General features: G+C 40.8%; 1 protein-coding gene across 2 annotated transcripts in view; it reads left to right on the top strand.

Annotated features, from left to right (window-relative positions):
* The window catches only part of MGAT5B (alpha-1,6-mannosylglycoprotein 6-beta-N-acetylglucosaminyltransferase B), a 247,542-nt gene that overhangs the window by 135,411 nt on the left and 90,410 nt on the right, over positions 1–21,721 (top strand). For both annotated transcript variants that reach the window (XM_070934597.1, XM_070934596.1), the window contains exons 5-8: positions 4,672–4,745; positions 11,552–11,722; positions 14,344–14,508; positions 14,677–14,846. In XM_070934597.1, the coding sequence (XP_070790698.1) occupies positions 4,672–4,745; positions 11,552–11,722; positions 14,344–14,508; positions 14,677–14,846 (580 nt within the window). The remainder of the gene's footprint in view (positions 1–4,671; positions 4,746–11,551; positions 11,723–14,343; positions 14,509–14,676; positions 14,847–21,721) is intronic.

The raw sequence follows: 21,721 nt of genomic DNA, 5'->3' as shown, positions 1-21,721 counted from the left end.
GAGGGGGAAAAGCATGTTTTCCCACACATTTGAGTTTTCAATGATACCTCAAAAACTTCACTAACTATGTCTGAGCTCCCATATCACATTAAGACATAATGTGTTTTTTTGTATGTGGGTGTGTTAAGTATTAAGATTTGAACCCATCAACTGAGCTTTATTCAATACACTAGGGTAAAAATTCATGACTTAGTATTATGTACTATATAAATCCAGCCAGTGTCTCTCTTTACTCTGTAAAGAAAGTTTTGCAGGTTCTCATTGATAGTGCATTAATATTCACAGATTTAATCACTGATAAGGGGACTGACCAGATATGCATTACAAAGCTTGGTTAAGTATCAGGTATAAGAAGCCCCTCAAATCTTGTGCCCACATGGATTTTGGGTGTGCCATCAGCCTTGATCCTGGGAAAATGGGAGGGTTGTTGCCATTGCCATCCAAGATGTTCTAGGGCTTCCAGAAGTGCTACTCCAGACATTGCTGGATCTGGGACCTTGTTTGTAAAATTGAGCTTTAGAAAGCAGATGAGGCCGCTGCAAGGTACCAGCATCCCTGATGTGAGGCTTCTTCTCTACTTGAGCCATTTGATTCTGAAGCAAAAATTGGTGGTAGAGTTCCCTAGACTTACAACTCTTGGGGACTTTAATTTGCCTTCTTTAGACCAAGAATATGAGCTGACTCAGGAGTTTATACCAATTATGGATCTGATTCAGATTACTGATGGCTCATTTCATAGTGGGGACTTACATAGTCTTTTTCTTGCATATAGTATGTAGCAGTGGTGAAATCCAATTTTTTTTACTACCGGTTCTGTGGGCGTGGCTGGGTGGGCGTGGTGTGGCTAGGTGGGCATGGCTGGGTGGGTATGGCAGGGGATGGATACTGCAAAATCCCCATTCCCTCCCCTCTCCTGGAGGAAAGATATTGCAAAATCTCCATTCCCACCCTACTCTGGGGCCAGGCAGAGGTGGTATTTGCCAGTTCTCCGAACTACTCAAAATTTCCACCACCGGTTCTCCAGAACCTGTCAGAACCTGCTGGATTTCACCCCTGGCATGTAGTATAATTTGAAGATATAGTCATCAGTCCCTTGTCATTGAGAGATTACTTCCATTTAGCCTTGAACTTCTCTGTGGTTACCCCTGCTGCATGGAGAAAAGAGCAATTTGTCTGTCTGAAGCACCAGGTGGACCTGTTGGGGTTCCAGAGGGAACTTGAAGTTCTAGTGCATGGTTCAACCAAAGCCTTAGTTGCTATATACATGAATATGTGATGGGAGCCAGATTTTTGTACCTGGTGTCTTTTGTTGTGTTCCACGCCCACCCCGATTCAGATCTTTTACCTTTTTTTTTGTTTAAAACATCACCTGAACCCCATCTCTTCCCTTTGCCCTTTTGCCCCTTCAGAAAGGCAAAGGGGGCATAGAGAATCTTAAGGAAATTAATTCCCATCCAAAAGGTCCATTGACTCCTAAGGTCAATGTTGTTTAAATCAGGGTTTCACTCACACCTTGAACATTGTTCTTCCATTTTTTCTGTTTTTTCAAAGAGCTTTCTTTATCATATCATATAGACTTGGAAATGAAGCCTTTGCCTTCCTGAATCAAAGACGTAATCTTTGAAATTGCCTATGGATTTCATTATGATGATTAATGTGGCAGATGCGACAGCACTTTATGACTGCCTGTCTAACCAAGCTACCGTGTGGTGACCCTCAAATATTAAATATTGACAATTTCCCTGTCAATGTTCTTTGCCCATCCAGGGGCTCCAAATAGCTGTGGCTCCCATCTCTCCCCAGGCAAGAGAGAATGCAAAGAAACCAATAAACTATAGCCGGTGGCTGTTTTAATATCAGTTTTTAACATCCATCTTTAATCTGCAGATAGAGTTCTTAATAAAGCTGAGTAGTAATGACCTTATTTAACATTAGGGTCATGAATAATTGCATAGGTTTCAGAAAACTAGTCATGAAAACAAATGGAGCACATTATAAATAGTTGATAAAGGCCTTTCTTTCGTATGAATAATGGATCATGCCAAAGTGGAGCTTGCTGGGTGAGTGCTAAGCATGTGCTATACAGGGACAGGCAGTTGTATTCCAGTATGTACTCCATGATATTAGTTGTAGCACAACTAACATCATGGATCCACTTCAGTGGAATGCTGTGGGAGCCCATGTCCTAGCTGGGACTGATGTTGTTCCCTGGAGTCTCTTGACTCTATTCCTTGCTGTCCCCCTCTTTGCTTGCCTTCCTGAAAGGGTTGTTGGCCTAGTGCAAAATTATCAAGCTTGGGAAAATTCCTTCTGTGTTTGACTACCAAAGTGGAACTGGTTATGTTGGACCAAAAAAATTGGCTGTTCTGGAATCTGCTGTGCAATCATGGCATGATTGTAGCTAAAGCTGAAAGACTGACTAAGACAAGCATGAACAAAGTCTCCATCCAGTTATGTATAGCACATTGGCACATATCTCAAGGAAATAGAATTTGTTTACATTTTATCTAGTCTAGAAGATTTCTGTGCCTCTAATTATTTGTCTCATACATGGCCTGTAAGTTAATTAGTTATTACCATAAATCTCTGCTGTCATTTGCACATGTTGAAAGGTTTTTAAAGATGCTGTTAGAAATGTAGGGTCCAGTAGTCACAACCTCAAAGGATGACAAATTGCTAAAAATGAAATTTGGATCAACCATTAATCTGCTGTGTGTTGCTTAAGAAGCCAAATTAAAAGAAGCCATGAGACTCGCTACACCTCCATTTAGGCTTCACTGCAGTTAAAAATGATAGTGCAGTTTTGTTTTGTTTTTAAATATTCTTTCTGCTGCCCTGTTAAGCTTAATGCAAGTTATGGACAATGAAAGGAAGCAGATTTTTAAACATTCAGGGGATTGCACCTTTCAAGGTGGAACACATCATGTGAGTCACATTGATTTTTATAGTGTGAATTAAGTTCTTCCCATTGAGCATAGAGTTACCTGGGTAGAGAGGATGTTACACGTGTGGTCTCTCTATCCAAACCTAGTTATGAGATCTGAACCAAAGCCTATTAAAGCAAAAGGTTTAACAACTTCAGTATTCTTTCGCCTTGAAATCTGTCTTAAAGGGATGGGACAGATGCTATGAATTTCTGAATTTGTAAAAGCCAGAAGGTTGGGCCTGGGAGATGGTAGATAGATAGATAGATAGATAGATAGATAGATAGATAGATAGATAGATAGATAGATAGATAATAGATGGATGGATAGATAGATGATAGATAGATAAACAGACAGATAGATAGATAGATAGATAGATGATGGATGGATGGATGGATGGATGGATGATGGATGGATGGATGATGGATGGACAGACAGACAGACAGATAGATAGGTAGATGATAGATAGATAGATGATAGATGGATGGATAGATGATGGATGGATGGATGAATGGATGATAGATGGATGGGTGGATGGAGGATGGATGGATGGATAGATAATAGAGAAAGAGAATAAAAGGAAGAGACAGAAATTACAAAAATAAACATTAAACTGAAAACTGCAGAGTAATGTCAGATATAATTACAAGAAAATTCAAACTACTTCATTAGAAGAAACATCTCACTTTTACTCTTATTTTTCAACTTGATTTAACAAATACAGAGAGAGTTGCATGGTAATTTAACACCTTATCACATTCAGAACTGTTGTATTTAACTGCTATTTATGTCAAATTTTAGATTAGATATAAAAATAAAATGACATAATTGAAGAATTTTAAGAGAATTCAAAGCTTGGATGTGGCAAATGTCCATCCACAGGATTGGAGTCCATAGTTTCCAGATTAAATGAAAGCTAGTATTAGACTTGGTGTTGTTTTTTTTTTTCATGTCTGAAGTATTTTGGAGATTGCTGCATGCTCCCATAGTTTCATCTGCCATATTTCTAATAAAGGAATTAGAAGTGTTTTCAGTAAAAAGCATAAAGTATCCTAGGAAGAGCTTAGCATTTATAAAGCCAGTCCAGTCTATTTTATAGATACAGTATATACAATTTAATAATACTGAATAGATAAATAACATCTAGAAAAGGAAATTCACCATTTAAGACTTGTTGCATCCTACAGTAAATCATCTTCCACATTAATTTGGGCTTTATGGCTTTATGGGATTGGAGCTTTTGCATAATTTATGATTATTTGGTTTAAATGTGGAGGGAAAAACAGAGATTGGAAACCACCTATTTCACTCTTGAAAGAAGGATTTTTCATAATGAAACATTCAAAATATTTAGAAGGACAATCAATACTCCTAACAAGAGGGAGAAAATCATGCCTAAAAGGAAAAGCCTTGTGCTAGTTCCAGAGTCTGAAAATGTGTATGTGTATTTCTGTAGGTTTCTTTAATTGGAAAACTGCAGAGTACCGGTAATATTTGGAGAAGAGCAAATACATAAATAATTCTACTACCCATATGAATGAATTTAATTTGCTTACATTTAAATACAAAAGAAACATATTTTTCCTCCCTTCCTCCTTCTTCCACTTGGCAGACCATCTGTGTTGGATGTGGGGGAACACAAGCTGTTTCAAAGGACAGTGTGGTTTGGTTGCTTCAATGATATGAAATACTGTTAGGGAGCCCACAGTTCATCTTATCTTCCAACTTCCCTCCCTCTTTCCTACAGCCATAGAAGGCCGACGGGACCAGTGTGAAGTACCCAGAGATCCTAAGTATCCCGATTGCTCTGGAAAAGTAGAGGTGAGTATGCAAGATTTAAAATTATATTCTGATCAGGATCAATGAGAAGATCTGCTCTCTTATTGAATGACAAGTTAAAAACAACAATTAAAACCTTTTGAGGAGGAGGTAACCTTTTCCTTGCAAGCAAAATAGCAATCAACGAATCTCATCCACTCTCAAGCACTCTCATCACTCTCATGTTTCCCTCGAGTTAGACACAAAGCTGTGAAGTGTAAAGGACTTGACTTATGACAACAATTGTCGTATGACAGGTAGTCCTTGACTTCTGACAACAATTAAGCCCAAAATTTCTGTTGTTAAGCAAGACACTTGTTAAGTGAATTTTGCCATTTTATGACCTTTCTTGCCACAGTTGTTAAGTGAATCACAACAGTTATTAAGTTAATTGCATGGGTATTAAGTGAATCTGGCTTCCCTATTGTCTTTGCTTGTCAGAAGGTTGCAAAAGGTGACCACATGACCCCAGGACACTACAACTGTCATAAATATGAAGTAGCTGCCGAGCATCCAAATTTTGATAAGGTGACCATGGGGATACCACAATGCTAGTGTGAAAAACAGTCCTAGGTTACACTTTTCAGTGCTATTGCAACTTTGAATGGTTACTAAACAGACTGTTGCAAATCAAGGACTACCTGTATAGCTCTTACTGCTCTACTGAAAGACAAGTGTATTGCATCCTAAGGTCTAGATAACCCTAACCCTGTTAGTCTTTTTTTCAAGGCTTCAAAGACCTGGCCAGAGCCTGGGGTCCTGAAAGTCTTAGGGGCCCTGGTGCAATAGAACAAAATAGGAATATTGGGTTAGGGATTTCCTGTCTTCACTGTGAGTTGTATTGTGTTGGGGGGGGTGCACTGATGGAGCTCAACCGATCTTATTGTACATATGTTGTGCACTGACAATAAAGATTTGAAATTGAAATTTAGCTGATTCCATTGTTAATTTTTATGCAATCAGTATGAAAACTTTCACTTGGCTACAGTATATGTGAAATTTGTAACCATTTTTTGGTGTTTTTACGGTTTTAATTATCGTGATATTGTTTGCGGCCCAAAGTCAATTGGAGTGAGATGAGCGGCTGCAGAAATTAAATAAATAAATTTCATTAATTTATTTGAACAAAGAAGTAGAATCTGAAAGATGGTCCCTACATGAGCAAAGCAGCAGAAAGTTGATTTTTATCCTATTCATGCAAATCTGGAATGATTTTGCAGCAAGCAGATGGTGCTGTGAGGGTTATGAACAACAGTTGCCATTTCAGTACCTCCCCCAGCACCAGAATAACTCAATGGAGCACAACCCTGGATTTCATCCAACCATCCTATATTATATATATATACTTTTTTAAAGTTTGCAAAATCATAGGAATTTCTGTATTACTGAATACTACTGCTCTATACCACCTATCCTTGAGTTGACTGTAAACCTTGGCATTGATTTGACTGTCCCATTGCTGATTCCTATTCTGCCTCAGTTACCGGTTTCAAGTTACTGCAGTCCCCTGACTTCCCTTCAAGATAACCAATTTTGCACAACTTTGGGCTACTTTCGGGTTAGATCAGAATCAGGGACCCTCCCATGCAACCTAAGGCTATCTTTGCTCATAGGCTTATCCACACTGCATACTTACTGTGGTCGGGAGAGGCCCCTCTTACCGTTCTGAAGAGTCCTCAGCAGAGCCTCTTAGCTAGCTCACTGCAAAGGCAGGCTGAAGCTAGTATGTCAAGCATGAAATGTTTTCCTGGGGAAAACAAAAAATGACTGGTTATCTGGATAATCCATGGCACAAGAAGAAGGAAGCTTGGGATGTTGTTGAACCTCAGACAATTGTCTGCTTGGCTACAAGAGTCCTAGCAGATCTTCTATGAGACTGCCACCTTCACCTGGTTCTGAGCTTGAGGCCTGTTCTGTGGTGTTGATTTGGCTACAAGTGATATTGGAAACTGGATTCTGCAGCCTTGCCCTGGTCTGACCTAGGCTTCCTGAGTCAGTAAAACTCATGAGTAGTCCCAAAAACCTGTTTTATTTTAACAGCTGTGAATTCTGTTTATTCACAGATGAGTCCCAAATAGTTGTAAAGAGTCCTTTGGGATAAGGCTGATAATCACCCACCTTTATCTCCCTTGACATGCTGCCAAAGACCTAACTGGTAAAGCCACATGGAGTCCAGAATCAAACAAATCTTCAGACTTTAAACTGCACAGAATTAACAATGTTGCTTCCTGCAAAGGCCCATGTGCCTTTGCTCCTCTTTTAAGTCTTATGGGAGGGGCCAATCATCTCCAAGCCTTACTCCTGAGTCGACCCTTTTGTTTTAACTGTTCTTGCCTTCTGGCAGCTCTGTGCATGCACGCACTGGGAACATGCTCCCCCTGTTCCTCTGCCTCGCTGAGGTCTGATGTTGGAGGCTCCGGAGGCAGCACTGACCGCCCAGATGGCCCTTTCTCTGCCTCTGACACAGAGCCCTTGTCCGAGCCTTCCCCAGACTCCAGGACTGGCCCATGTTCCCCCCATCCTCCTCACTGTCCGACTCTGCTGCCAGCTCCGCAGGCTGCTGGCGGACCACAACATGTCCTTTCTCAAAGTCTTCCCAGCTTTCTCTTAATTTGGACTAACTTGAGATAAACCTACTTACCCCCTAGTGGCTTTTGATTGTTTGGGTCTGTATCTTCAGCAATTTTTTTTCTCAGCCTCCACACACCCTTTCACAGTTTGTACCATTCTTAAAGGACCCATAGATTCATATATTTGTCTTTATTAAATCCTTTTGTTTTACTCTTTTTAAAACGATATCTATCCTAACATAAGGCAAGGTTTAAATATTTTAACCCCATATGTATAATGTAAACCCTAGGCCGGTATTGGCGAATCTTTTAGACACCGAATACCCAAACTGTGTGTGCGTGCATGCCCAAACATGTGCTCATGCTGGCCGGCAGGAGGCGGGGCATCTCAACACCGGCAGCATGGCAAGAGGTAAGATCTTTTTCTTTCGTGAGCTTCTGTTTCATCGTTTGCAGGGAAACAGAAGCTCACAGAAGAAACGCCATGGAGATCTGACCTGGGGCAACAGCACATGTGCCAGCAGAGAGGGCTCTGCTTGCCACCTCTGGCACACATGCCATAGGTTTGCCCTCACAGCCCTAGGTTCTACAAAGATTCTTAGATTTCATGATTAGATTATATGTGCTTGTGCTGGTGATACTTAAATAACTTCATCTAAAAAAAAAAAAAACAACCCTGGAAATAGCACTCCTATCTAGTAGGTAAAGTTGGCACCAGACATACTTTGGACCTAGAGACATCACTAGTGATACTGGGGAAGAAGCATGGGGCAGGGAGTGGCAGCCTTTTTAGATTTAGGGAGGGGTTGTGTTTTTAGAATTAGAGCTTCATACAACTGACTTGGGAGTTGGACTTGCACACTTCATAAACATATACATTCACATTCAGAAACACACACCTAAGTATCCATGCTAATTGATCTGTAGTCACTGGACTACTGAGAAATTAGGAATGATGGCAATAACTGTTATATCACTAACATGGAGGGTTAGGGACAGGGGTGGGTTCTACTTACCTTTACTACCAGTTCACAGTGGGAGCGTGCACACTTTTGCGCATGCGTAGAAGCTTCTGCGCATGCGCAGATCACCCATGATGACATCATGCCAGGTGGGCGGAGCCTCCCGCCAGTTTTACTACGGGTTCTATAGAACCGGACCGAACCAGGAGCAACCCACCACTGGTTAGGGAAGCCATAGGCACCCACCAAGAGCTGTTTGAGACCCAGTGCTGTGGATTCACAGCTCTAGCCCAGGCTTTATGTCAGATACCCACAAATCCGTTTCCTTGTTATCTATAAATGAAGGCCTTTAGGATGAAAGTTCATTGCAACCCCCCTCCTCCCCCTTTAAACATTTAATGGATGGCACCACAAATATACTATTCTTGTTTTATCATTTTAAATGTTTTGCACTTACTGTGCATTGTTGTTATAGTGAGGTAACTAATTAGCAAGTACCGTATATTGGGACAGTTTATTCCAGAAGGCAAGGTGTTCCCTACCTAGCCCATTTATTTTGATGCAGCTAAATATTTGGTGATCCTAAGGGAAGTTATGGCAGTGTCTGGTTATCAGTGTCTTTTCGTTGTGCTGTTTTCTGAACAGGCAAAAACTGTGCAGTAGGAAGAATCAATAAAGAAGAATATTGTAACTCAGGGTTAAAATGAGGGGGGTCCTTGGTGTACTCTGAGCTTGATTGTTTTCTTGTAGGCATTTCATTACCCAAACTAGCACTGTTGATGTTACCTAGTTTGGGCAATGAAACATCTGCAAGAAAACAACCAAGCTCAGAGAGCACCAATGTCTTCTGATTTTCTTCAGGATATGATTATCTGTGGATTTCATGCTGATGTTGCATCCTTGATCCTAATGTTAAATCTTGGTTTCATGTCCTTTTCATGTCCTTTTCTCTGCCTGCTAGAAAGGCAGAAAATGATATGCATTAATTTCCAAAAGTCCAGGAAATGCAATAACTATTAAATATTGCAATTAATTTACTTTCTTTGCTCCCACCCAAAGGCTGCTGAAATCATTTGTCATCTGCCATGAAAGAATGCGTGCCACACATTTCAACTTAGCCTCGATAGAAACGATAATGTTGAAAATTCTAGAAAGGGATTTGAAATTCCATTAGGGTCCAATAACTTGAAGAAACATTTATTATTATTATTATTTTTAATTAAATCTAATAATAAAACTGGCATTGGCAATGCAAAACAATAGATTATCCTAGATATTGCGATTATGTGGAACAACCTGAAATGTACTGAACGTGACATTTTTTCCTCCTCCTCCTCCTCCTCCTCCTCCTCCTCCTCCTCCTCCTCCTCCTCCTCCTCCTCCTCCTCCTCCTCCTCCTCCTCTTTCATTTGATAATGCAAACCCCAAAAGATACATCTAAAAGAATTCCAACTTTCCCCTTATAAATGTGCTATTGAAATAGGAGACTATACTATGCTCCATATTCAAAAGGATCAAGTAAAGATGTCGGCTAGTTTAATGAAAAACTGAACAAATAGTCATTTGAGAGTGGGAGAGTGAGGATAGATGTTTCTTGCTCTCAAATCACAGTAGCTAGGTTGCCCTGTGTTTCATGATTAATGGATGGATGTAACTTTCACAGCGGTGTTAATTATTCACACACAAGCAATGCAAAAATAGCACCAATATGAATTTATCATCTTGTTTATTTTTAATCTAGAAAGTTATCGCTGGCCTGAGGAGCTTTGGATGCCTTATATTTGTTGGGCTTTTAACAAAGAACAGAACTTTAGCTGGCCTTGCCAGGTAGAGCAGACAGGAAACAGATCAAATGAGCTAATTCTACAGTACTTTATTGTAAGGCTATGTTAACAGGAACTTGCAAGCCTGAATTTGCAAATCTCCCACGCTCAGTTTTTATAGACTGATAAATTGGGGGGGGGATCCTTTCTGAGTTTCCTCTCTGCCTGTTAAGCAGCTATGGGCTCCCCACCTCCCCTTATCTGATCATTCCCCAGGCAGCATCTCTTCCACCCGCTTCAAAGTCATTCCTACAAATCATTACAGCTGGATGTGACTGTAGAGCTGCACCCCAATGTTTTAGTTTAACTATAAGTTAAAATAGAAAGCCAGTTTGGTGTACTTAACTGTAGTTAAGACGCCAGGTTAGAAACCTGGAGACCCTGAGTTCTTGTCTTGCCTTAGGCACAAAGCTAGCTGGGTAACCTTGGACCTCCCTGCCCTAGGAAGCAGGCAAGGGCCAACCGTTTCCGAACTATTTCCAAGAAAACTGCTTGTCCAGTTTTCCAGGGATTTGTCCAGGCAGTCAGCCGAAGTCAACTCTGTCTGGATAGCATACCTGTAAATTAAAATTAGTTATCTCCTCCCCCACTGAACCTCAGCTACCAATCTAACTACTTGACGATATAAATTAACTGCTAGATTAACAAGACACAACCTTTACATTACTCAGATTTTCCCAGTTCACTAGCGTTCATTTTTGCTGCCTTTGTTCATGCCTGGGTTAAATTTTAAGTGTGATTTAATTGTGGGTGGCAGTAATTCTATCTCCTGTCTGGATGATTGGTGAGTTTTACATATTGGGAGTGGAGGGCTGTCTCCTGAGTGGATTCATTTGTGTAGTTAAGTTTGGAAGAGGATGGCACCAGCAATTATGGAGGATGATGGATCTACACAGAGGAACCCATGCTTATTGCTTTATATGCAAAATCACTTTTTGAAGGCATTGCTAATTTTTATTTTATTTTTTTGCTTTCTTAGTACAGGATTGTCAGCTCTACCTTTCTGGGCAATAAAATATTAATGCTAGCAATGATCTTTCACTTATCTGTTTTTGAAACTTCCTAACCAGCATGCTTATTTTTTTTTTCTGGGGAAATTAATCCAAACCTTTATAAAGTTGGTTCTTTTTATTTCTGCTAGTACTGACTGAAATAAAAGGCAAACTACACTTTGTGAATAGTGGATTGATATAGCTACCCTGAGCTCCTCTGGCAGCATCTCCTCTGCATTTAGATAAGAACATAACACTAGCAGATAACATATCAGAATCTAATCTAGGTTAAACACAATTTTCTTTCGCAAGATGTACTGTGAATTTTTTCCCCTGTAACACAGCACACAGAAAGTTTCTTCTTGTGTTGCATTTTTCCCTTTCCCCCTCTCCTTCACAAGAACTTGTACTTGTTGCATATCTTCCTTTGTATTATCATTAAAACAACATTTTGCCTGGCAGTGGATGAGGGCTCGATGGACGTCGGACCCTTGCTATGCATTCTTTGGTGTGGATGGCACAGAATGCTCGTTCCTCATCTACCTCAGTGAAGTTGAGTGGTTCTGCCCAGTGCTGCCTTGGCGAAATCAGTCAGCAGCTGCCCCTTCTTCCAACCCATCGCCCAGGATACAGGTAAGATCTGCTGCTTTTGGATTGACTCGGGGCTACGATCTATTTATCAAAGTGCTTTTCTTTTGAAACTAGCCTGACTATTCTCATTCAATAGTAATAGACATGGGCAACCACCCACAGAAAAACATGCGTTAGAACATCTGTTTGTGGAAAAATTGTAGTTCCTGAATGATTCCTATTTTAGGATGAGTATGAGAGGAGCAAGAAAAAAAAATCTGGACTGGGGCAGTAATAAAAACTGATTGATTAGGAAAAGATTCTATACTGTCTACAACTAAATATGATCACACATCGCACTCAATATCTATTCTCCATTATGTATACATAAAGTAAAATCAGAGCACACAGTCTGTTACACTACTATGGGGTCAGGTGCAATAGGGAGAATTTTCCTCCCTATTACCTTATATTTTTTCCAGATGTTGTAGTAGTGTTAATATAGGCAAAATGCCTGAGTAAGGAGATGCTGCCTATAATTTCACTAAGTAGCAAGTGGGGGAATTAGTCCCTCTACATCTGCCTTAAAATCAGATGGAAGGAATGGGAAAGTTGAAACAGAAGGAAGTCTATTCTTAGCTTTTCCTGATAATTCTCAGGTTGCTTTTCGGATAATAGTTTGGAAGTGGTTGATTTTAAATGATTTTAAATGATTTTAAAATGATTTTAAATCTACCATCTTAGCTTATGCCCCTGGATTTTCCTGATGGTCTTGCATTATCTACTGAGCACAGAGTGGTCACTCCATTGGGGTCATGAATGCAAGTGGTAGGTGCTCTTCAGGCAGTAGCAAAATGAAACCACTGAATAACATCAAGGTAACAGTTGTATGGTCTACAGAACTATAAAATAAAAGTTATGGTGGGAAAAAACCAACCCTAATAAGCAAAACTTCCATCAAAGATACTGTACAATTGTCAGTGGTTATAAGATGTTAGAGACAAACAACCTGCTATTTAACAAGCAGTTTGGTTTTAGAAAAAAAAATGTCCTGTAATCTGCGACTCCTACATGGTAGAAATATTTGGACCACACATCTTGACCAAGGGTAAAGCAATAAATGCAATTTACATAGATTTCTGTAAAGCCTTTGATTCATTGGTGCATGACAAACTACTGTTGAAACTAAGTTCTTACGGCATCTCTGGATCCCTGCACAAGTGGAAAGCCGCGTTCCTGTCCAACAGGCAACAAATAGTCAAAATAGGGAGGGCCCAATCAAATCCGGCACCTGTTAACAGCGGTGTCCCCCAAAGCAGTGTTTTAGGACCCATACTCTTTCTGCTTTACATCAATGACCTATGCGATCATATTAAAAGCAGCTGTGTCCTCTTTGCTGATGATATAAAATTATTTAACACCTTTAACTGCTTTGAAGGGCAGCAATGCTGCTGCCCTTCAAAGTGACCTTGACTATGTATCAGAATGGTCCCACATTTGGCAACTCCAAATCTCAACTAATAAATGCTCTGACCTACACATTGGCAAAAAAAAATCAGGACACCAAATACAAGTTGGGCGGAAACAATCTTGTAGACAACCCTCACTTTGTCAAGGACCTAGGAATACTCATTTCAAATGATCTAAGCCCCAGAGCTCACTGTAACAGCATTGCCAAAAAGGCATTAAGAGTCGTTAACCTAATCTTGCGAAGCTTCTTCTCCGGTAACATTGTATTGCTAACTAGGGCATACAAAACCTTTGCCAGACCAATTCTTGAATACAGCTCAACCGCCTGGAATCCACACTGTATATCAGACATTAACACGATTGAGCGGGTCCAGAGGTATTTCACGAGAAGTGTACTCCACTCCTCTAGTCACAATAGAATCCCTTAGGCCACCAGCCTTGAAATTCTGGGCTTGGACAATCTGGAACTGTGCCACCTGTGGTCCGATCTAAGCATAGTACACAAAATTGCCTGCTACAACATCTTACCTGTCAATGACTTCTTCAGCTTCAACCACAATAACACACAGGCAAACAATCAATACAAACTCAAGGTAAACTGCTCCAAACTCGAGTGCAGAAAATACGACTTCAGCAACAAAGTGGTCAATGCCTGGAGTGCTCTGTTGTTACAGCCTCAAACCCTCATAGCTTCAACCTCAAACTGTCTACCGTGGACCTCACCCCATTCCTAAGAGATCTTTAAAAGGAGCATGCATAAGTGCACCAGTGTGCCTACCATCCCTGTCTTACTGTCCCCATTTATCTGTACTTATTTCCTTTGTTTATGTTTATACCTATACCTGCTATCTTGTACATGTTTGACAAACAAACAAGCAAATAAATAAATAAATAAATGTGAGAAAGCAAATCAGTGTCTTAGAGAAGGACACAGTTGCGGCAAAAGTGAACTGGGACATTCCACATTACAACAACTTGTAGTTTATAGTTTTATCACTACACTCAACCAATAGGCTGTACCTGATAATGAACTTTCAAGATAATCCTCAGCACACTAGCCTAAAATCACCATATTGTCCTAAAACATTTCAGTAGTATCTTTAATTTTACCCAAAGAGGCAATGGAAAGAAGAACATATGCCCACGTGATAGATCTTAGGAAAATCACTGAGCCTTGCATTAGTAGAAAATCTATTGTTTTTTTATCCTCCTAGGCGGCTTTTCAGAGAGACCTCTCCTATCTTCTGGAATTAATTGGCAGCGGCAAGGAGTCCTTGATCTTCATGAAGAAACGGATCCGTCATTTGGCTGCACAATGGCTGAGGGCCTCTCATAAACTGGAACAGAAGCTGGAGGGAAAACACCGAGATCAGAAGCAGGTACAAAATTAAATTAGGTGCTTGTTCATTGTGTATAGTTTTATAAGTGTAAGGCACAGAGATTCACTTGGGCTCTGTTTTTGTAATTTAATTCTTGCCTACCTAAAAACTCTGTTTCTTTTGTACCTATTCACCTCCCTCTCTCTTTTTTTCCCCTGGCTTTTTAAGATTTTGATCCACATTGGCTTCTTGACAGAAGAATCAGGAGATGTTTTCAGCCCCCGTGTATTAAAAGGGGGTCCATTGGGGGAGATGGTCCAATGGGCAGATATATTAGCTGTTCTTTACATCCTGGGCCATAGTCTGAAGATCACCGTCTCTTTGAAAGAACTTCAGAGGTGGGTTTTCTTCCATAATTGAAGCATGGCATTTATGACACAACAATCTTGTTAATAAGCATGGAAGGCTTATTTTTAAAATATTGTCATCCTGTGGTAGAAGTCTGAAGTTACCATAAAACTGAGGAGTCCTTCCATTTCATTATATTAGACTGAATGCCTTGATTTAGATTCCTCATACTATGGAAGGTACAGAAGAGCTCCAGGTAGTCCTCAACTTAGACTACAATTGAGCCCAAAATTTCTGTGGTTAAGTGAGACACTTATTAAGTGAGTTTTGCCACATTTTACAACCTTTGTCAGAAGGTCACAAAAGTTGATCACATGACCTTGGGACAAAGCAACAGTCATAAGTATGATCCAGTTGCCATCTGAATTTTGATCACATGATCCTGGGGATGCTTCAAAGGTTGTAACTCTGAACAACGGTCATAACTCTTCAGTGCCGTTGTAACTTTGAACGGTCACTAAATGAACTGTTGTAAGTCAAGGACTACCTGTATCAATCCAGAATTCAGAGTAGTGTTATTTGATACAATAGCGGCATATTACAGGAAAAAAATCACCCAGGTATTTTACAGCTGGTAGCATCTGATGACTAACAGATACAATGATATTATCCATAAACTCTCTCATATGCCTTATCCTTTCTTTTCTGTAAAGAGTGACAGAAAATTACTTAATGCATGAAAACTGGCATGTTTATGTGATCAAGAACAACAAAAGTGCCCTGTGATATATAAAGGTAAAGGCTCCCCTTGCACATATATGCTAGTTGTTCTCAACTCTAGGGGGCAGTGCTCATCTCAGTTTCAAAGCCAAAGAGCCAGCGCTGTCCAAAGATGTCTCCGTGGTCATGTGGCCAGCATGACTAAATGCCAAAGGCGCACGGAACGCTGTTACCTTCCCATCAAAGGTGGTCCCTATTTTTCTACTTGCATTTTTTATGTGCTTTCGAACTGCTAGGTTGGCAGAAGCTGGGACAAGTAACGGGAGCTCACCCCGTTATGTGGCACTAGGGATTTGAACCACTGAACTGCCGACCTTTTGATCGACAAGCTCAGCATCTTAGCCACTGCGTCCCACGATATATACAAGACTCCAAATAATGCTGTTTTTCCTCTAATAAAGCATGGTAACATTAGTAGCATCTCAAAGCATTATACTGTAGATATCTTCATATCATCCGGCTTCTTCTCACCAAAGCTATCACTAACGTTAGGCAGCTTTAATTTCACAGGAAAAAAAAAGTGGGGGAGTGATTATAATACCCTAAAATATTCCCTAAAGCAAATCTTTGGTGTGAAACAAATCCGTGCCTTTTCCATACATGTACTGTGTTAAGTGTTACTCCTTCTCTTCTCGGCTCTCCCACCTTTAGATAGGAGAGCAATCCTCTTTCCTAGAATGAACCCAGCTAATCAAAGGTTCCTGCGGTGCAAGTGATGATTTAACAATGCTGCATAACTGCTGAGGGTAAACAAAGCTGGCTTAGCAAGAAAAAGCAATGTTTCCTGAGACTCAAGCTTATTTAGGGTGATGCTTTTTTAAACAGGCGAGTTCCCCCCCCCCTTCTTGCCACAGGAGCTGATTCTTTTTAATGCTGAACATTTGTTAAAAACCGTCTCTCCTCCCAGCAAAGTGACTCCAGACTAAATTAAGCAAAAAAAAGTAATCTTCTTAAATAATGCAGGATTTCTCTGATGCAGGGTAAGAAACAGGATCAGAGCAGGATTGGGCTGATTAGTATTGAATAGTTGCTGATTCAGTCTGAATAGTATGCTCCCTGATCATTCCTAGTCTTTTGCTATTCTACACCAAATAGATCAAGGTGCCAAAATAAATGTTGCAGGAAATGAAATTCAGTACCACATAAAAGAAAGCTCCAAATGAAGATCCCCAGCCCTGTCTCTAATGTTTGGTATGACTTTCCCGTCTTCTTATATCACTCTGCCCTCTGCTCTCCAGGTTTTGCCAGCAGATATGTACTAATCCAATGTCTCCAGTACATGGTAGTGATTGCCCAGTGCAATGGGAAGCCTCTCTCTCCTGGTACACCAGAAAGATACCTTAGTGTCTTTTACCTGTTGGGGACTGAGCCAGGTCTCTTGGCCACTGACTAGCTTGGAGACCAAGTGGGTTATGGGGAAAAGGCTGGGTTAAAAGATCTGAGCTTTCCTGATGCCAAGAGAAAACTAACCCTGCAGAAGAAGGTCGAGGGGGAAGTGGAGAGGTGACATTCCTGCACCAGTCTAAAATGGATAGTAAAAGTTGGACCAGTCCCAGTGTTTAAGGGTCACCTGGGTGTGCCAAAAAAAGTAGTCCTATGCTGCATTAAGAGAGGGATACAGTCAAGATCATGTGAGCAATTTATAATGCCTAAGTAAGACCACACTTGGAATATTATATCCAGTTCTGGTTGCCACGATATAAAAAAGATGTTGAGACTCTAGAAAGAGTGCAGAGAAGAGCAACAAAGATGATTAGGGGACTGGAGGATGAAACATATGAAGAACAGTGGCAGGAATTGGGTATGTCTAACTTAATGAAAAGAAGGACTGGGGTTTTAAGATAGCAGTGTTCCAATGTCCAAGGGACTGCCACAAAGAAGAAGGGGTCACCCTATTCTCCAAAGCAACTGAAGGCAGGACAAGAAGCAATGGATGAAAACTAATCAAGGAGAGAACAATCAGCCTGGAACTAAGGAGAAATTTCCTGACAATTAGAACAATTAATCTGTGAAACAACTTGTCTCCAGAGGTTGCGGGTACTCCAACACTGGAGGTTTTTAAGAAGAGATTGGGTAACCATTTGTCTGAAATAGTATAGGGCTGGGATGGCGAACCTATGGCACACGTGCCACAGGTGGCACGCGGAGCCATATTAGTGGGCATGCCAGCTCAGCTCTGGGGCGCATGCGCGCACCAGCCAGCTGATTTTCGGGCCTTCTGGGCCCACCAGAAGTAGGGAAACAGGCTGTTTTCTGCCTCTAGAGGGCCTGGGGGCGGGGTGGGGAAGGCCCGTTTTTCTTTCTTACCTGGCTCCAGATCTTCTCTGTGTATCTGGGAAGGGCGAAAACAGCCTTTCCCACTCCCTTGGAGGCCCTACGGAGGCTGAAAGGGCACATTTCCCAACTCCCGGTGGGACAAGAAGTGACGTTTTTTCCTGTCCCCAGCCTCCAGAGACTCCTAGAGAGGCTCCTAGAGACTCCTAGAGAGACTCCTAGAGACTCCTATAGAGGTTCTGGAGGCTGGGGACAGCAAAAAATGTCACTTCTTGTCCCACCGAGAGTTGGGAAATGGGCCCTTTCAGCCTCCATAGGGCCTCCAAGGGAGTGGGAAAGGCTGTTTTCGCCCTTCCCAGATACACAGAGAGGATCTGGAACCAGGTAAGAAAGAAAAACGGGCCTACCAGGCCATCATGTTCCAGGAGCGAGGGAGGGAGGGGGGAGGGGGTTGTGCATGCATGCGTGTGGGCACGTGCGTGCACGACCCTCCCCCGCCCCCCATCTCCTGGCACGCGATGGCAAAAAGGTTAGCCATCACTGGTATAGGGCTTCCTGCCTGAGCAGGGGGTTGAACTAGAAGACCTTCAAGGACCCTTCCAACTCTGTTATTCTGTATCGTTGAATGAATGCTCACTAAAGTGTGTTAGCTTGGATCTGTGGGCAAAAGTTTATGAGGATAAGAGGAGGAACTCTGCTTTAAAACCAGAACATTCAAGGATATGTAGGAGATTTTGAGATTCACCATGACTTGGTGAACCGTGACTTGGAGGTTGGTGTGATGGAAACTTAGATCTCTTCCTGAATCACATCCAGTTTGTATGTAACCAGCAGAGGACCTTCTTCCTTTCAGCAGCCGTTGTCCCAGTAGAAGTAAAAATGTTCTTTGTGTCTTATCCCTACCAGGATGCTTTTCTATCACACATGGTTTCCTATAAGCAGAGCCACTCAAAAGTTTAATTTCTTTTGCTCTTCTCCTCAGTTATTTTAGCACATTTTGGTTCTGTAATGGCAAAAATCATGGGAAGCTTTTTTTTTTTTTAGTGAAATTTAAAGGTCAGGAAAGCTATTCCATTTAATGAAATCGGTGGTAATCTATTAAAAACAAAGAGACAACTCACACTTACTGCATTGCTTTTTAGCACCTTGTGGAATTTTCCCTTTCATATCTTCCCCCTCCCCCCTTTTTTTTGGAGACTGCATATTCCATACAGAACAGTCAAGCAGAGATGACCAAGCACTGTATTTATTAGGACATCAAGAGGAAAAAATGACTCAGACACTCCATGCGCACTTAAGAGTGTGAAGTTGTTAATTAGCACCAGTGACAGTACGAATGAGACAGGAGCAAGGACAGGGGCAGCCTGGGGAAGGGAAGTTTCAGATGTTGTTACCTTTGCTCCATGATTACAGGGATGAGATGCTATAGTGTCCTGTATGTAGATCAATTTTGTTTGTTTGTTCAATTTATATCACTGCCCATTTTACATATGTGATTCTGGGTGGCTTACAGAATTAAACACACACACACACACACACACACACAAAACCAGTGGAAAAAATATAATCAAAATCACAATAGCATAAGAGTATTAAAAGAGCAAAAGCTATTTAAAAAGTAAAAAAAATGTGATTTGTAGGGAAAGCATAATCAATCTCTCTAACAGCATAGACTGTGAGGGTTCTACCCATAGCATATACCCATAGCATATACCCATAGCAAACAGAACTCTGAGATAGACAGGCTCCTCAAAGAACAGGTTTATTGGACATCTCATATTGGCACAGACTGGTGAAAACCGACTCTAAAGGTTCCCACAGTTTTCACCTAATTAAAAGTTTTCTCCCTTTCCTAAACAATCAGTCACATGGTCCAATCAAAGTGCTGTCCGGTTGCTTGGAAACTTCACTCCTCCTCTCTTCAGCCACCTGTGGGAATGTCCTTGGTTCTCCAGGGGAAACTATTTTGTTTTGGCTACAAACCCCAGCTATGTCTATTCTCCCCTCCCTATCCCTCAGCACCATTGTGGCAACACTGAAGACTCCAAAGATGGCCTTAGTCAGGCCAGCTTCAGAGTTGACATAGATATTATGCAGGCTTCATGCCACCATTACAAGATCTCCAGATCAGATGGCAAAGCCATTGTCTTCAGGCCCTGCTGGAAAGCTAATAGGTTGGGACCAGTCTGAAGGGGAATGATGTTTCAAAGGGTGGGGGCTGTATCAGAAAAGACCCTCCTCCTGGGTCCCATCAAAGGACATTCCTTAGTGAATGGGACCCATATAATTTTACTTATTTATTCATATTTCACCTTAATTATTATTTCTTTAATAATCAAGTTAAGTTTGAAAACAAATCCAATGTTCCTTCTTCCTCCTATGGTATTTTCCCTACAACACCATCTAAGGTTAGTTCAGCTGTGAAAGAGTGACTGGCTCAAAGTCACCCACTTGGCTTTTTATGGCTAAGGCAGGACTAGAGCTCATGGTCTCTGGGTTTCTAGCCTGGTGCCTTAACCACTAGGCCAAACTGGCTGCCTATCTGCTGGATCTGACTGGAAGGGTTGAAGTGACTGGGAAAAGATGTATTGGATAATTGCTCTACATTTTCCAACCTATACTTTGCTAGTGAATCTTGCTTGGCATAGTAAAGTCTATCCCTATCCCCTTATCATTGTGAGTGGAAAGATGTACATAAAGCTGTTTTCTTCTATTATGTAAAGGTGAAGATACCTTGGAGACAAGCATCTCCCCTGGAGTGTAGTTGGACATCTCCCTATTGTATTTTTGGGGAGCAAGAGAGAAACATTTTGCTATCATTTTGTTCTGGGGTTTCTGTTATAAATTCAAGTTTATCCACTTTGCATATCCAGATACAGAATCATGAATGCTTCTCTGCTTCATTAGCATTAATCATTACACACTGTGTTCTGGCTACATTATCAAGATGTGCATGTACATGGATGAAACACAGGGGGGGACCTGTACTGAAACAATTGCAATTGTAATTCAAGGGACTTGAAAAATCAGCAGGTGTCAGAATAAAAATGTTTGCTTAAATATAAACTTAAAGCTCATAGAAAGAGATTGTGTTTATTCATCATGCTAAAGCAACATTACAAACCGTAACCAAATGAAATGGTTGCATGTTGCATCAACCAAGCTATAAAGAGCTGAGTGACAACTTCACATACCCGTTTAGTTAGGTTTAGTGTTTGATTAATGCAGTGTATAATTATGCAATTGTTATCTCTGATAACAAATAAGGAAAATCAGAATAAAACACTAGAAAAAAAAAATCATATTCTGACCCCTGGGGCTTTTGGGTGATTCTCACTGCCTCATCATATGGCATATCCCCATCAGTGAAATAGCAAACAAAAATTATCTTGAGGCATTTCATATCAATGAAAATTGCTTTTGTTTTGCTTTAGTTTATTAGGTGATATATTAGGGACTGACAATTGAATTTTTCTTGTACGCGTCTCTTCCTTGTTTCTTTATCCATTGATCCTGTTTCTGCATCTGCCAATTTTTAAATCCATCAGTTATTTGCTTTTTATTTATGGCTCTGATACACACACAGATGCTGTATTATTTTATCTTAAAATATACATTTCCATAAATGCATTTTAAAACGTGGCATTTAAAAATGCAGTTCTTGTTTTGTTTTGTTTTTAGCCAAGAAATGTATTCTGACATTTGGTGAGACACAAAATTACTTAGTCCAGAAGATACGGGCAGTTAGTCTCAGAGTTTATAAAGATTAAATTATTCAGACATCCATACTACAGGCACATTCATCCCTATATATTATGTGCATAGGCATAACACACATGCACACAAGTAATGAAAGGAGAAAGATTTGATT

The sequence above is a fragment of the Pituophis catenifer genome, unplaced genomic scaffold, assembly GCF_029215685.1.
Source record: "Pituophis catenifer annectens isolate HBS135680 unplaced genomic scaffold, rPitCat1.0.hap2 SCAF_2, whole genome shotgun sequence".
Lineage (NCBI taxonomy): Eukaryota > Metazoa > Chordata > Lepidosauria > Squamata > Colubridae > Pituophis > Pituophis catenifer.
The sequence above is the reverse complement of the archived record's forward strand: the minus strand, read 5'-3'. Positions and strand labels throughout refer to the sequence as shown.